General features: G+C 37.7%; 1 protein-coding gene across 1 annotated transcript in view; it reads right to left on the reverse strand.

The window, feature by feature from the left end:
- The window catches only part of RBBP8 (RB binding protein 8, endonuclease), a 45,232-nt gene that overhangs the window by 7,444 nt on the left and 23,239 nt on the right, over positions 1-14,549 (reverse strand). Inside the window, exons 10-17 of the mRNA XM_060243902.1 lie at positions 14,468-14,535; positions 11,282-12,164; positions 10,926-11,052; positions 9,798-9,889; positions 8,381-8,492; positions 6,273-6,446; positions 5,953-6,022; positions 5,185-5,281 (exon numbers count right to left, since the gene is read on the reverse strand). Coding sequence (XP_060099885.1) covers positions 5,185-5,281; positions 5,953-6,022; positions 6,273-6,446; positions 8,381-8,492; positions 9,798-9,889; positions 10,926-11,052; positions 11,282-12,164; positions 14,468-14,535 — 1,623 coding nt within the window. The remainder of the gene's footprint in view (positions 1-5,184; positions 5,282-5,952; positions 6,023-6,272; positions 6,447-8,380; positions 8,493-9,797; positions 9,890-10,925; positions 11,053-11,281; positions 12,165-14,467; positions 14,536-14,549) is intronic.

Below are 14,549 nucleotides of genomic sequence, written 5' to 3' on the forward strand. Positions count from 1 at the left end.
TGAAATCTGAAAACTTTCAGATGTACTATTAAATCTTTTTATGGACTTACTACCTGCTAAAGTCTCCCATGAATAATTTACAAACTTCAGACTATAACTCTTCAGGGAGACTTAAAGGAGGCAAACATCACATCTCATTTCACATGAAGAGAGTTGCACATATGCACTGGCCCTTAGAACCAATGTTTTCTCTCCTATGATTTATTTAGCACTTCCCCAAATATACAAAGTGCTTTACAATCCTTTATAGAAGTGTCTGTATATGAAATTTTCTGCTTAGGTACAAGGGCTAGATGACTTTGAAACAACAGCTGTGAGGCCCTTAAAATGTATCTTCCCCACGGACCTGAATAACAGCATGTCCCTCCCCCACCCACAGCTTACTATAGAAGCTCCAGAGTACATTAAAGAAAGTATTCTAATCCTCTTTGCTGACGTCTACTGGATAATATGCTGTACTTCTAGCCACAGTCTGTATACCAAGTGTATGATGCAGACATTATACAGTACCACAATATTTATGCATCCAGAAATCTCTTTCTCAAGGGTAAATTCATTTTTTTTAGTTTGACTGGAAACTTGACAAAACTGCAAGCTACATACACTAATTTATCTCAAATAACAGCTAACAAATAATGCCAGAAGAAGATGAGAAAACCAGTCTGGAATAGAATCACACTAAGCAGAAGTATAGTTAGAAAAATATGGGGTGACTGGAGCTAAATTTATATGTGCATGTTCTTCATGTGATGGCTGCAGTATCAAGACAAGTGCAAATTTTATTTATCTTATTGTTATTATATCCTACCTTTTTACTCCATATGGTAAATAATATATAAATTACTATTCAGGGTTTTTTTGGAAGACACACAAGACACATTAAAATAATTAAATCCAGCAGATAGCTAACATATAAGCAACACCAGAAGGACCCTCAGAAACCTGTCATCAAAAGATCTTAAAAACATTGGCTAAGCACTAAACTGAACAAAGAATGGGCACCAAGAGAATATAGTCAGTCACCTATAGGTTAACTATTCCAGGTGCCACTAAGAAACACAGTATGATTCTATATCCAAAGCACCACTTAAGATGACCACTCAGAAAATGGCCAGGCTCGCTATGGGAAAAGACATTAATCTTCTAAGCAAATGACCCCATAGAAAACACATACTAGAGACTGAACTTTCACACTGCTCCCAGCATAGCCCTTTTCTATATGGTTAACTCATACTTTCTGCTTTGTGCAGACATGCATGTCAACTGGCCTTTAAATGATGCTTTTCTCTATTACTATGATGCCATTAACAGAAAATAGCTGACAAAAGAGAATGAAGGGAAAGAAGATGTTCACTTCCTGTAAATTTCTACTGTTTGATGAGTACAGAAGAATATCCAACGTGCTCATCCCTAGGAATAGGATTTGAGGAAAAATTAGGCAATGCCATTTCCTTAGACCTATTTAAAATGAACTGACCTTCTGAAAAAAAAAATGCACGCTCAAACTACCACTATCTCTTTTTAAAAGAAAAAAATAGTTAACAAATTAAAACCCAGACTGCCAGACTCTGACACCCTCTAAATGAAGGTGATGCTGCAAATTAAAAAGAGGGACTGGTAAAAAAAACTAGTTTAAATGGTATCTAGGAACTCTGAAGAAAGAGGAGGTTTTTCTAACATTCTTTTAAGAATATATATTCATAAGGATACACATTTTTTTCTTGTTCCTACAGCAGACTCCTTTACTTGAGACAGAGATCTGTACCATTTTTTAAAAATTTAATTTTATTAGATTTATAATAAAATTTGTCTGCTCAAACGCTCTCCCCTTAACAGGCTCATGAAGGCACTGATGCCAAAGTTCTTTCTGCAGACCATCCTGTAGAAATTCCAGAACACTTAACAGGATCACTTCAATTGGGATTGCCAAACTGTTTGCCTGCTGTGCCATTTCATAGTCATATTCAATATACTGGATACATTTCCGGAGGTAAAGGTGTCCTCCATCCAGGATTGCTAGCCTGCCTGTGAGGCAGTGTTAACAGAGATCTTTGATAATGATTATGTTTACATTAGCTGCCATGCACCCAGTTTTGGACATCTGAGGGCTACCAATTTCTTGAAGTTTGCCTGAGATTCTACCTCAGGTAATTTGTTCCTGAAGGTGGACACTCAGTCAAAGAGACTGAAACCCACATAGATAAGAATCTTTTGTGGTTTCCTGAGAAGTACCCTCTGGGCCTGTAGGTAGCCACCAATCCAGGGATTATGGCCACTTTCTTTGAGTGCAGACTCTGATGTGAGTCCGTGTTTATTTGTGACAGTTTTAGCTCACCTTTCTTCAAACAAATAGTCAAGGTTAATTTAAAAATGATAAAAATAAAAGAATTCTTATATAAACTGAACAAGCCAGAGCATTAATAAATAAGTCCCCCCCCCCCCCCCCGCTCCCCCCCTCAAAAAATTCTAAATTGCTCAGCTTTGCATAGCCTCTGGAAGAGGTTTTGTAGTTACGGAGCGAAAAGATTTCTTGCTCAAAGAACAGTGAAAAACCAATAGGGAGATACAAGGCTGAGCATTACAGCCATTCCTCTAAAAGTCATTTTCTAATTCCTAAGTATAAAGGAAAGGATACTACCACCACACTGAGTGGGTGTGTGTGGGTGTGTGTGTGTGTGGAATAAACAGAATGTAAGGAACTTAATGTAAGGCTCTGTAGAGTTCTGCCAAAACTCTTCTTCCTGCCTAAAAGAGATGGAAGGTCTGGGAATGAATAGAAACTGTTACACAATGAGGGGACAAAAGAGTTCTCTCAGCCCCCCAAATAAGTCCAGCTTACTAAACACTAAAAAAGCTAGAACTTAAGGCTGCCAGACAATCTTCAGATCTCATAGCTATACTATACTACACACATAGTTATACTACTACGTATTATTATTATTCTGTTGTCCTTTTGACTTGGCTTGTAATAATAATAAGTATTATTATTATTACAAGTCAAGTCAAAAGGACAACAGAAGGTAATCAACAGCTGAAAAACAATGACCACACTACATGCTTTCCTCATGAAGTTTAGATATTCTTCTAGAAGCAGAAATGAATCTTGGATTTAAGAACTGTGTCCACAGCATGCCCATCTTGTCTTTAAAGGCATTTAAAAGAGAAATGATTTCACTGGATTCCCCCCCCCACCGCAGTACATCTCCAAATTTCCAGTTTTTTTCCACCAGCAAAACTGAGGGAGAGAGTGTCAGAGGGGGGGGGGGGGGGAACCTTGGGAAAAAAAGTGTTGTTCCCCCCACTCACAAACTTTTCCATTTTTTCCCTGGGCCTCCACAACTACTTATAGCCGGGGGGCAGTGTGCTGGACCACACACAGAGACTGGCGTCTCTATTCCTGGTACAGATGATCAAAGTCAAGCAAAGTGCAACACACTAAATCCAAGCATACAAGCTGAAGCAAACAATGATCTACAGAATCATCATGCTATAAATGGATGTCATTAAAAGAGCACAGAGTAACAATAAGGAACACATAAGTTCAACAAACTTGATATTACACATCCATATTTAATAGGTCACCAATGAATTTGATAGGTACTGGGTTTGGGCAGACAAATGAAGTAGTCTTTCACAAAATGTAAAATTAACTTACAGAATTTACTACTGCAAGTGAATTATGGCCACTGCTGGTTGAAATGCACCTGTCTACCAATGGCTATTTAACTTCAGAAGTAAAATGGAGACAGTATAGTTCTTAATACCACATGTTGAACTCAAACAGGGGAAGGCTGTTTCTTTCATTTTCTGCTTGCAAGCTTTCCAGGGGCAGCTGGGTGACCACTGCTGGAACAGGATGCTAAGCTAGACAGACTGTGGCCTGATACAGCAAGATAGTTTTTAATGATGCAATATAGCTTATCACTTCTATCTATTTCCCCAGATGCTTCCTCATGCTTTGTAGACAACATTCAGAGCCACAAGTGTTAATCAAAATATTTTCATTCTAATTTAACTTTCCCATCTAGCTGGACCCTGATTTAGAAGTCTTCTGTGTCTCATCTCACTGTTTTGGTAAAAATACTTTACTGACATTCCATATATTTTTGTGAAACATTCTTCTTGGATAGTTTATACAAGAAGTTTTTTTATAAACATTTAAAAAATTCTGTCTTTATTGAAACTTTTCCTTATTACAAAAAAAGTCTCAAAATGTTTTTTGACCTCACAGTTGCCAAAATGTAACAAGAACTGAGTTCCTGGAGAGGAAAAGCCCTGTACTGTACACAGACAGGAAATTAAAATTGTTCACACACAACTCTTGGCACAAGACACAGAGCTGCTTTTATGTCCTGTTTTTATTCAAAGCTTCTAAGTTTCACATATTTTGGAACAGAGAATTTAGTTCCACAGTGAGCTATAAATTAAGCTATGTACAATATAAAAAAGTCTAGCTGAGATTTTGTTAAGCTTTTCCTTTTAAAGGTTCCATTTCAGAAATACATTAATGTGCTCATTTTACATGAATAACATGAAAAAAACAAAAATGTTAAAAATGGAAAATTAAAAAGTATTAATGCTTCTCTGAAAGACAGTGTGGTAGAAGACTGATCTACACAAATTGCTCTCACACAGTTATTGGGTGCATTTTATATTAGTTATCTGAAGTAGTGCAATAAGTCAAAGGCAAGAAAAAAACATGCTAAAACAAGGAAAGTATTTGCTAATACATTATTCATATAACTTTACCACCCAAATGAAGAATTACAATTGCCATGAAATACACTGGCAGTTTAAATATGCAAGTACTGTGAACAAAGTACAGATGCAAATCTTTGAGAAAGCAAGATCCAAAATGATCATGCAGCTTGTGTCAGTGCACACACTTTGGACTTCTGAAGTGTCCTTTCTCTTACAGTCAACTTACATCAAGAGACCTTCCATCCAGGATCAGACCATGCAGGTATAGGTTCAGCAAGTATTGTACCCTGAATGCTCACTCCATACTCTGAGACTCTATGGTTCCATTTGGATACAGTCCTCTCTGTATTTTGTCCCATGCAAGAATGGGAGATAATCCTTCAAACGCAAGCCATGTTGCACATGGCAGGTAGAAAATTCTATTGAATTCTACTGAAAAAAACATATTCAGACTCATAAAAGCAGGGGAAATAATTTACTTACTATTTCACATTCCTTACAAGTATGGCCAGGTAATTTTCTTCTCTCATCTCTTTTACGAACAACCTCAACATGAGGAAAATCTAATACAGAATTCTTTCTGGAAGGTAAAAAGAGATATTGCAAGGACTGAAACTTGATGCTGCAAATATTATTATTTTTTATTCTGAAACTATATTTGCTTAATGATGCAACATTAAAAGGAACTCTACCAGAAGTGCCAGCAATCTGATTTAACTATTGCTTTATTATACATATAAGAGAAAAAGGTTAGATCTTATCATCATCATGGCAGTAGCTCTAGTACTGTTCTTCAACTTTGTTTATTGTTATCCTTTAAGTCTATTAAGACAGAAGAATATAAGGTCATCGTTAATTATTATTCAAACTGCATAAACTTCAAGGTGACTTGATCACAACAGGTGTCCAAAGATATTATAAATGCTGCTACTGCATCAACTCCAGTCATTTTAATAGGTTATTAAACAGTTATAATGAACAAAGCTTGAGCAAGTAATCAGCATCCCAAATGATGGTAACAAGAAAAGCACTGCTTTGCTTTTTATCTTTCTCATTCCTCATGTGGAGAGCAACCTCATCTACACAGTCATATTTTCTTAAACTGACAAGTATTCCAGACAGATGTTTGTATTCTTTACTTTCTTTGTAAATGTTTCCCAGGAACAGACTTCCAGTTTTGCAATGTAATAACCTGCACAGAAAAAAACTCAATAGTATTTATAGTGCTGAAACAACATTAAAAATATTTACCTTTCCTCAGTTTTAAAATAGGGCTCAACAAAAGCCTTCTGTTTGGTTTTATCTTTTTTGTCTTCATGTGCTGAAAATACATAAAATATTCCTTAAAGTGAAATATTGATTACAATAACATGATATTGTCATAAATTTATCTGAAGATATTTGATTATAGTTATCTATCAATTTATCCACACAAGATATATAAACTTTTCCATGAATGAAATCATTAGAACATAAAAAGAAAATGTTAAGGATCATCTTCGTGCATTCCAAAAAGAAGTTGTACCATCATGCCATTTATATAGGGTATGCTACAAAATGAAAATAAGTACTTTGTTGGTTTTCCATTAATGCTGATAATGTCTTATTTTCTTCCCCTTGCTCTTGAGACACCTCTTCATTGTTACATGCTGGAAGATTATCATCTTCAAAATAGGAGTTGTATTCTTCATATGATGTCCGATCAAATATTTCTGTTAAGGCACCATTCTTTCTTCTTTCACTTTCTACAAACATAAATATACAGGAATTACTAGCACCATTCTTGACAATTTAGGTTACTAATGCAGCATGGTTATATCAAATATTTGCTTTATTCATCTGCAAACAATCTTGTGCCTGTTTCTCGATTTGCTCTCAGTATGTGATATCATGTTGGATAACATGCATCTATTAATAAAAATGTGCAGAAATTTCAAGTACACAAATTGTTCTTGTAACTAATTCAGGATAGTGATAACGCCTATAGTTCAACATGTGTCAAAAGAAGGGATTTCACTATTATGTTTCTTGAACCTTACTTAATAAGGACATAAAACTATCAGGTAAAGAACATAAAATATTAACTATCAGGTAAAGATAAAGAATAGGTTTGGAAAGGGCAGATTTAGTATGTATACTCAGGACAAATTAACTTTCTTCAGGCTACATGTAAGTGCCACAGATTTAATTTAGAATTTTACTTAGTTTTTTAGCCCAGAAGCCATCACACCTGCTACAATAAAGCATAAAAGTAAAAAAAATTCAAAATATAAAATATCAAGTACAGTTTTATAATCCATAAAATTAAAGGACAGTGCTGTCATTTAAATGACTGACATAAAAGGTTTCAGTAACCATTCATAGATGCCATAGCTTATTGGATCAGAGGGGCATTCCAAAGTGTTGGCAGCATCACTGAAAAGCCTCATACCTAGCAGAAAATATTTTGTTGATGACAGTGATGGTAACTAAATAATCAATATCCAATTTCCTGGGTAGGTGTATACGGGAGAAAGCGCTCCATAAATTATCATAGATCCTACTGCTTAGGACAAGCAGCTTGAGTTAACCGTTAGCCAGTCAAGATTTCTGATAGGGTTATGTGTGTCCAGCAGCAACTAGCTCTAGATAGAAGGAGAGATGTCTTGTTCTGATCTGCTGAAGTACTTTCCAAAGCAACCTGCCATGGACTGTAGTCGTCCAGTTAACAAGTTACTAGGGAATGCAAGCTAGTGGGGTTGGATCAGTTCTATCTAAAAATACATGCAGCTGGTAAATAAGCAAAAGCTGAAACATAAAATCCGGCTACAGCTGTCACTATAATAATAATGCTGGGTTCAAATGCATCTGTAACTGTGAGCCTGCTTCTCATGTGGGGATATGATCCCAAAGCTCATGAACTAATCCATTTTATCTGTTTGCTTGTTTAAAACATTCCGATGCTGCCTTTCCATCCAAGTCAGGCCCCCACATGGCAAACATTAACACATTTCAAACATTAAAGCAGTGTTTAAAATCAACTGTATATGAAATATTTAAAACAAAACATACAAACCCAAACAGGGAGGAGAGCTAATAAAAGCATGGGAACACTGAACCACAAACAGCAACAACAAAAGTCTTTGCACACTGGTAGAAGACAATAACAGAGGGAGATAGATGAATCTCCCTGGCAAGAGAGTTCCAAAGTTTCAGTGCCACAACTGAGAAGGCATTTTCTTGGGTTGCCACCTGTCTAATTTCAGATGGGCAGGGCACCCTAACCAAGGCCTCTAAGGACAACCTGAGTGGTTGGGAAGGTTCTTATGAGAGCAGGCAGTCCTTAAAATATGCTAACCCCAATCTGTATAAGGCTTTAAAGATTAATACCAGCACTTTTTGCGTGTTGCAGTTTCTTCTCACCAATTTTGCACTGACTATGACTTGACAAAATGCTTCAAGGATATTTTCTTTGCCCTTCATTCTCTAAACTGATTGTAACCTGCTGAGTTTTCTCTTTATATCTGCTGTGATCCCTGGGTTCTGGTGATTTTAAACCTAGTGGACTGTTCACACGCTGACCCCTTGTTAAGTACTTAACAAGCTACAAGCAGAGTCACATTTATACAAGTTATTGGTTGATCAAGAGAACTAAATTTCACATACTCTTATGGATTTCAATAAAAACAAAACAACTTACGCTGACTGCTTGCTTTCTGTTCCTGATTTTTCAGTCTTAATAGAATACTTTCACTGACATATGTATGTTCCATATCTACTGTCTCTGCTCCAGTTCTTGATTGGGTACTTTCCTTTTAGACAACACAGTTACAAACCAATTACAGCAGCCACACTTAAAAAAAAGAACACCTTAAAAAAGAGAACTGCTTGACTCCTACCATGTGTCCAAAGTACAAGCACTTAAAAATGTTTAGACTGTTGGTCACATGTAGCACCTGCCCTATGAAACCTACAAGGTTCTCTTGGAATCCTAAACATTTCATAGATTGTTCATATATTATATTTGGTTGCTTCCTTCAACCTTTAATGGAACCTCTGAGATCTCAGCTTCAAATGTCATGATTTCTAGGACCTGGAAACTGGATTGCAACTTTGTCATTATGTTTAAGTACAGTTTGAATTTCAAAATATACTAAATAGGAAATTACATTCCCAATCCTGAATCTTCAAAAATAAAAGACATTAGACACAGTTTCTATCTGCATACATTTTAATTGTAAGAAAGACAGGAGGACTTCAGGTCTAATGTTTCTATTCACACAAACATAAAAGGCTTTCAGTATAGCCTTCAGGATAGAAAATGTTGCCTACTTGTGGCCCACACTACAACATTTCAGCACATTTCCCCATTTAATGGGTCATGGTTTCAGAATAATTTTAGCATGACAGAGGAACAAAAGCTTGCTATTGACCTTAATAATAAAACTGCTTGAGTTTTATTGGGAAAAACTGCAATTTATTAGGAACATTATATTGCTTTTGTAAACTTCCACTATAAGACCATATTTCAAAGTGTTACTTGAAATTTTACAAACATCTGGAGAGACAAGATGATCACATATATGTTTCAAGCAGATAAGAAAGGCAAGCAAGATGTTTGGGCTTTTAAAAAACAACGTCAGCAAAAGTGCAATTCTAAAAATATATTCTTGAGAGCAAGCCCAATTTAACAGGTCTGCTTAAGATTTGTCTCTGAGCTTCTTTCAATGCCATGAAATCTGATATCCCCTTTATAAGATCAGAGGACAGAGGGTGTGTGCTGGAAAATGGAAGTACTGGTTCTCTGACATATTAACTTTCCATAGTTCGAGAAATTTTGATGTAGAAGTGTTTTCAAACAACCAGGTCCCAACAAAAGTTCAGTATCTATATATTGTTACCCAAGAAAACTCTCATAAGTCAGCAGTTGCATATTTGAATTGCTCAAAGTATTTGCATGACCAGTTTAAATTCTCTTCCATCTTCTAAGTTTTGGTTTAGGTATACAGCAACCTGATTTTTGAAAAATGTAGTTTTGCTTTATCTTGAACAAACCTATTTCATGAACAGCAACAACTTTTTTTTCCTGGGTGAAGCAACAATTGAGAACTGCTTACTTTTGTGTCTATCAGAGTTATATCCATTTTATACTGGGAAAGGTCTGCTCCTGGATCTATACTCCACTGCACACTTTCCAAGGATGGCTTATCTTCAAAAGAAAAAGAAACAATGGTAAAAGTAATTAATGTCTTAGCAAGCAAAACACTCTAAACACATACATACACCAATGGCTACTACAGATGGTGGGAGTCACATACAGACAAATTTTAAAAGGAAATTTTAAAGAAGCAAGGAGGGCCAGCCCTGATTAGTACTTGGATGGGAGACCACCAAGGAAATCCAGGGTCGCTATGTGGAAGTAGGCAATGGCAAATCACCTCTGAGTGTCTCTTGCCTTGAAAACCCTACAGCAGGGGTGTTAAACACGCAGTTTGGGAGCCGAATAAAGCCCCCAGAGGGCTATCAGGCCCCTGAGCAACTGGCTGTCATCGGCTTCCTTCTCCCTCTCTCTTGCTTCGTTCTGCATAACAGCATAACAGCTTGCTTTGCAAGGCTTGCTCAATTGCACAGGAGCCACAGAGCAAAACCTCTATTTTCTCCATTGGCTGAGGCGCCTCCCTTGGGGAGGAAGGGGAGAGGAATAGCTTGCTTTGCCAGACTCTCTCAATTGCACAGTGGAGCTACTGAGCCAAGCCTCTCTTCCTTCTATTGGCTGAGGCTCCTCCCTCCCCCCAGTCTCCTGGGGAAGGAAGGAAAGAGCCAGAGCTTCTTTGCCCAGTTCCCAGGATCCCATAGGAGAAATACAAAGAAAGCATCTTTAAGACCATTGAGTGCTAACTTTTTAAGCATGTTTTAAGTTTTTAAAAAAATATATTTGTGCTTGTCTGTGTTCTTTATAAAATTTGTCTCTGCTACCTATTCTTTATAAAATTTGTATCTCTGCTACTTAAACTTAAATAGGTACACACATGGCCTGGCCCGAAATGGCTCAGCCCAACCCGACATGGTACAGCCCGAGAAGGTCTTATTTATGTCAGATCCGGCCCTCATAACAAATGAGTTCGACACACCAGCCCTAAAGTGTCACCATAAGTCAGATGTGACTAGCTGGCACTTTCCATCACCACCAACATCTCAATGGCCAAAGACAGAAAACATAATGCAAAGTAGCAATTTTAACAGACCTTGCTGATTGTATTGCTGCACAGTTTTTGTTAGTCTGCAAGGATTCGGTTGTAGCACTGATGCTGGTTCACCCACTCCAAGCCGTGTTCTTATTTTCTTAGTGGTTGGTTCACAGACCTGAGCAACCTAAAAACATAACCATGGTTTAAATAAATTCAGTTTTATTTCTAACCTGTTCAAAATTCTCTTTAGACACTTCTATCTATCACTTGGCCTCCTAGCCTACATGCCCAAGTAAACTACAGGAAAATTCCTTATACATATGTTTTATGGTCTTCACATCAGAAAAACCCTTGCAAATGCTAGTCCTCACCCAGAACTACAGGGAGAAAAAAGTTCTGACCAGTTAACTTACTGTCATGTCTTCAGAAAGTTCTGACTCAAGGGCATCATTTTGCTGTACATTACAAAATGCAAGGTTTTCTCTTTTAATAGATACTTGAGGTTTAATCTCTGGAGGTGCTTTACTCAGAGATTTCAGGATTGCTTCTTGTACACAGGGATCCTCTTCCAAATCCTTGTTAGCTGTGTCGTTAACACTGATACTTTTAAAAGATGAAGTCTCTTTCCCTAGTGGTTGAAAAACATCATGGAGAGTTGCCTGTCTCAGCCTGGCTTTGGAGAGCTCAGAAGATGCATGACTTTTTTCCTGAGACCGAAAACAAGCAAAACGATCAGACAGATCTAGGGGCTTGTCAGTTGCATTATCTCTGGTGGCAGCAGAAGGAATGTCTATTTGGGCTGGGAGGGCATTTTCTTTTCCACAGCCAATTATGTGCCCATTTTTCTCCTCAGATTTCTTCCTTTTAGTGCTTCTGCTTACTAGTAGTTTCTGTGGTGCAAGAAGGAAATCACGCTTGACATATTCATCTTTATCTGAATGTGTGTTAGTGACACACGTAATGGGCTCATCTGAATTCTGTTTCACAACCCCTTGCCGACTGGTTGGAGCCTGACTGATAACAGAGGCTAATTCAGTTCCAAGGTTAAGTGGAGCAACAAAAGCAACATCTTCAGATTTTGACCTCACTTTCTCAGAGCTCAAGTAAGAAGAACTGTCAATGCAGCTGACTTTCAGATTTGACTTCTGTCCCACTGCTAGTACAGAAGGGGAAAGACTTGTATTCACGCCCAGGCTCTTCTTCATGTTAGCCGATGCCGAAGCCCCCAAAATGGGAGAGAGGGACTTAGAATCCCAATCTGTAGATGGAGGAGTGTTTTCCAATGCATCTGAATACCTGAGCACAAATAGAAGTTTAAAGAAAAAGCACACATACCTTGTGAAAATTGGAAATGTCAAAGGATCGCTTTGCTGAGAGAAGCTACATCAAACATTAAATGAGAAATATTGAAGAACAATTAAACAATGGGCAAGCCTCAGCTTACTGAATGTACAGTCAGTTACTACAATATAAGGTGGTTTGGACGTATTCCTCAGCAAGGGTTAAGGTGATACCTCAAGGCGGGTCCACTAGGGAAAAGACAAGAGCAATGCTGACAAGCAAGGAGCTCCGTTGGACCCAGATGCACAGAATCTACTAGGCATGCATTTCTGACGCCTTAGCAGATGATACTAGGATGTTTTAAACTTTTTGCTCTGCTTACACTGACTTTTTAATAGTTCATGAAATATGAACCCTGATGAAAGGTTCGATTGTATGTAACAATAGTTAATTTTAGTAATGATGAAATGCATCATTGCATTCTCTATATAATATACACACGCCATAGAAATTTATTACTTTTATTTTTACAGTAAGTTAGGGAAGATTCCTATCTCCGGCCATTTTTTTGTGGTTTCTCTATGTGTGATTAATAACAATAAGTTCAGAACTGGCCCTTAAGATGGTATCAAGCAAATTACTAATGAATGTTTGTATTCAGAGGATATACCTATTCACAATAGGATAGAGAAGAATTTTGGAAATGGGAAGAGACTGGTAAATGAGATCTTCCCCATTTTGAGCGGACCCAACGTGTCTCCAATCCTATATCAAAATTCCATCTCCATTTGTGTGGCTCAGCATAAGACTCTGGTGTGCCAGTTTCTCCCTCCCCCCTTTCTTTCCAACACTATTAAAAACTTAGTCATTAGTAGAATGAAAGTAGGGGAGAGAGATAACAGCAGTCAAGGTTGGTTCTAAGCTGTTCCTGTGGACACAAAGTGTGGAAGTGTAGGTTTTCAAAAATTTTCTCCTGACTCATTGACCATGAAAGAAATAAACTAATCCCAAGAGTTAAACCAGTTTCTCAGTTCTTTACTCTGCACTGTAGACATCTGAGCCTGCAGTGCTAAGTCTCTTTTCATCATTCCTAACATTCATCAGAAGGAACAAATTACAATGAATGCCAGAGTTATAGTCCAAATATGCTTGGAAGTCCCTATTAAAGACATTGGGAACCTTAGAAGCAGACTTCAGCTTTTGCAAACCCTTTTTTCTTTTCCGAACTTCTGCAAAATGTGATACAAAAAGATGGATGCACATATACAGAAGGGAGCAGCAAACAAGAGGGCTAGCTCCCTGGGCTGGAAAAAGCCTGAGCTTTTCTTAAGATTCTGGAGTCTTGGGGAGTCATTCACTTTGTATTAGGGATGCGCGTGATGAATCAGCTCGCAAGCCAAAATTCAGCATGAACTTGGGCTGGTTCGGACTCCTAAACCATGTTTCCTGGGCTTTTTTCCAGTTCTGCTGTTCAGGACCATATAAACATTACCCAGGCTTTTGTCCGGTTGTGCTGTTTGGGGCTATTTAAACCAAACAGCTGAGTGATGTGGGTCTGCAGTTGAGTTGTTAGGTTTAAAGGCTGCAAGCCATTTCACCTTAAGAGCTGATGGGCATACCTGCCCTGCTGGTATGTTGAAATGGCTAAAAAATGGGGGGGGGGGAGCCAAATGGGTTAAATGGCTACCAGCCATTAAACCCTTCCTGGGTGATCCCCTCCCTTTCTCTTGGTCCCAGGAGAAAGGGAGAACTGAGCTCACCAGACCAACTTGGGGATACTTTTGACTGATTCTGGTTTCAGCTCCAGTTCTGAGGCCACCCCAAACCCCGAACTGGACTTCTTAGGTTTGTGCCAATCTCTACTTTGAAAGAATGAATTAAACCATTATTCAACCAACCATCCCCCCATACTCCAGAAACCTTGGCTTTTTGATGAGTTATAACAATCCTAAGATCACTCTAGCAATTGCAAAATTTTCTCAGTCCTTTTAGCTCTTGCATCAGAAAAATAAGGAATAATGGTCTTCTGCTGCTCAAGATTTGTGAATCAATGGGTACAGAAGGAGAAGAAAGGAAGAAAGAATGTTTCACCTGTAAATGATAAAACCATTTAAAATATTATGGGTCAGATACAGTTTTTTTCTGAAGTATCATATCTGATTAACCATTTAACCAAGTATAGCATATCTGATTAACCATTTAAACTGAAAATTAGTTTCTCAGAAACTAAAATAAATTTATGCTATGCATGTTCATTTACATTTCTATTCAAAGCCTTCATTTATTAATTTTTTTTTTTTTTAAAATCCAAGACTCACCCCATATTGTCGCCATTGCTTCTTGGTAATCCATGAGCCATCTGCTTTCTAGAATCTCTCTGTTTGTTCTGAATAATATATG

This window comes from Heteronotia binoei, chromosome 7 (genome assembly GCF_032191835.1).
Source record: "Heteronotia binoei isolate CCM8104 ecotype False Entrance Well chromosome 7, APGP_CSIRO_Hbin_v1, whole genome shotgun sequence".
NCBI classification, from domain to species: Eukaryota; Metazoa; Chordata; class Lepidosauria; order Squamata; family Gekkonidae; genus Heteronotia; species Heteronotia binoei.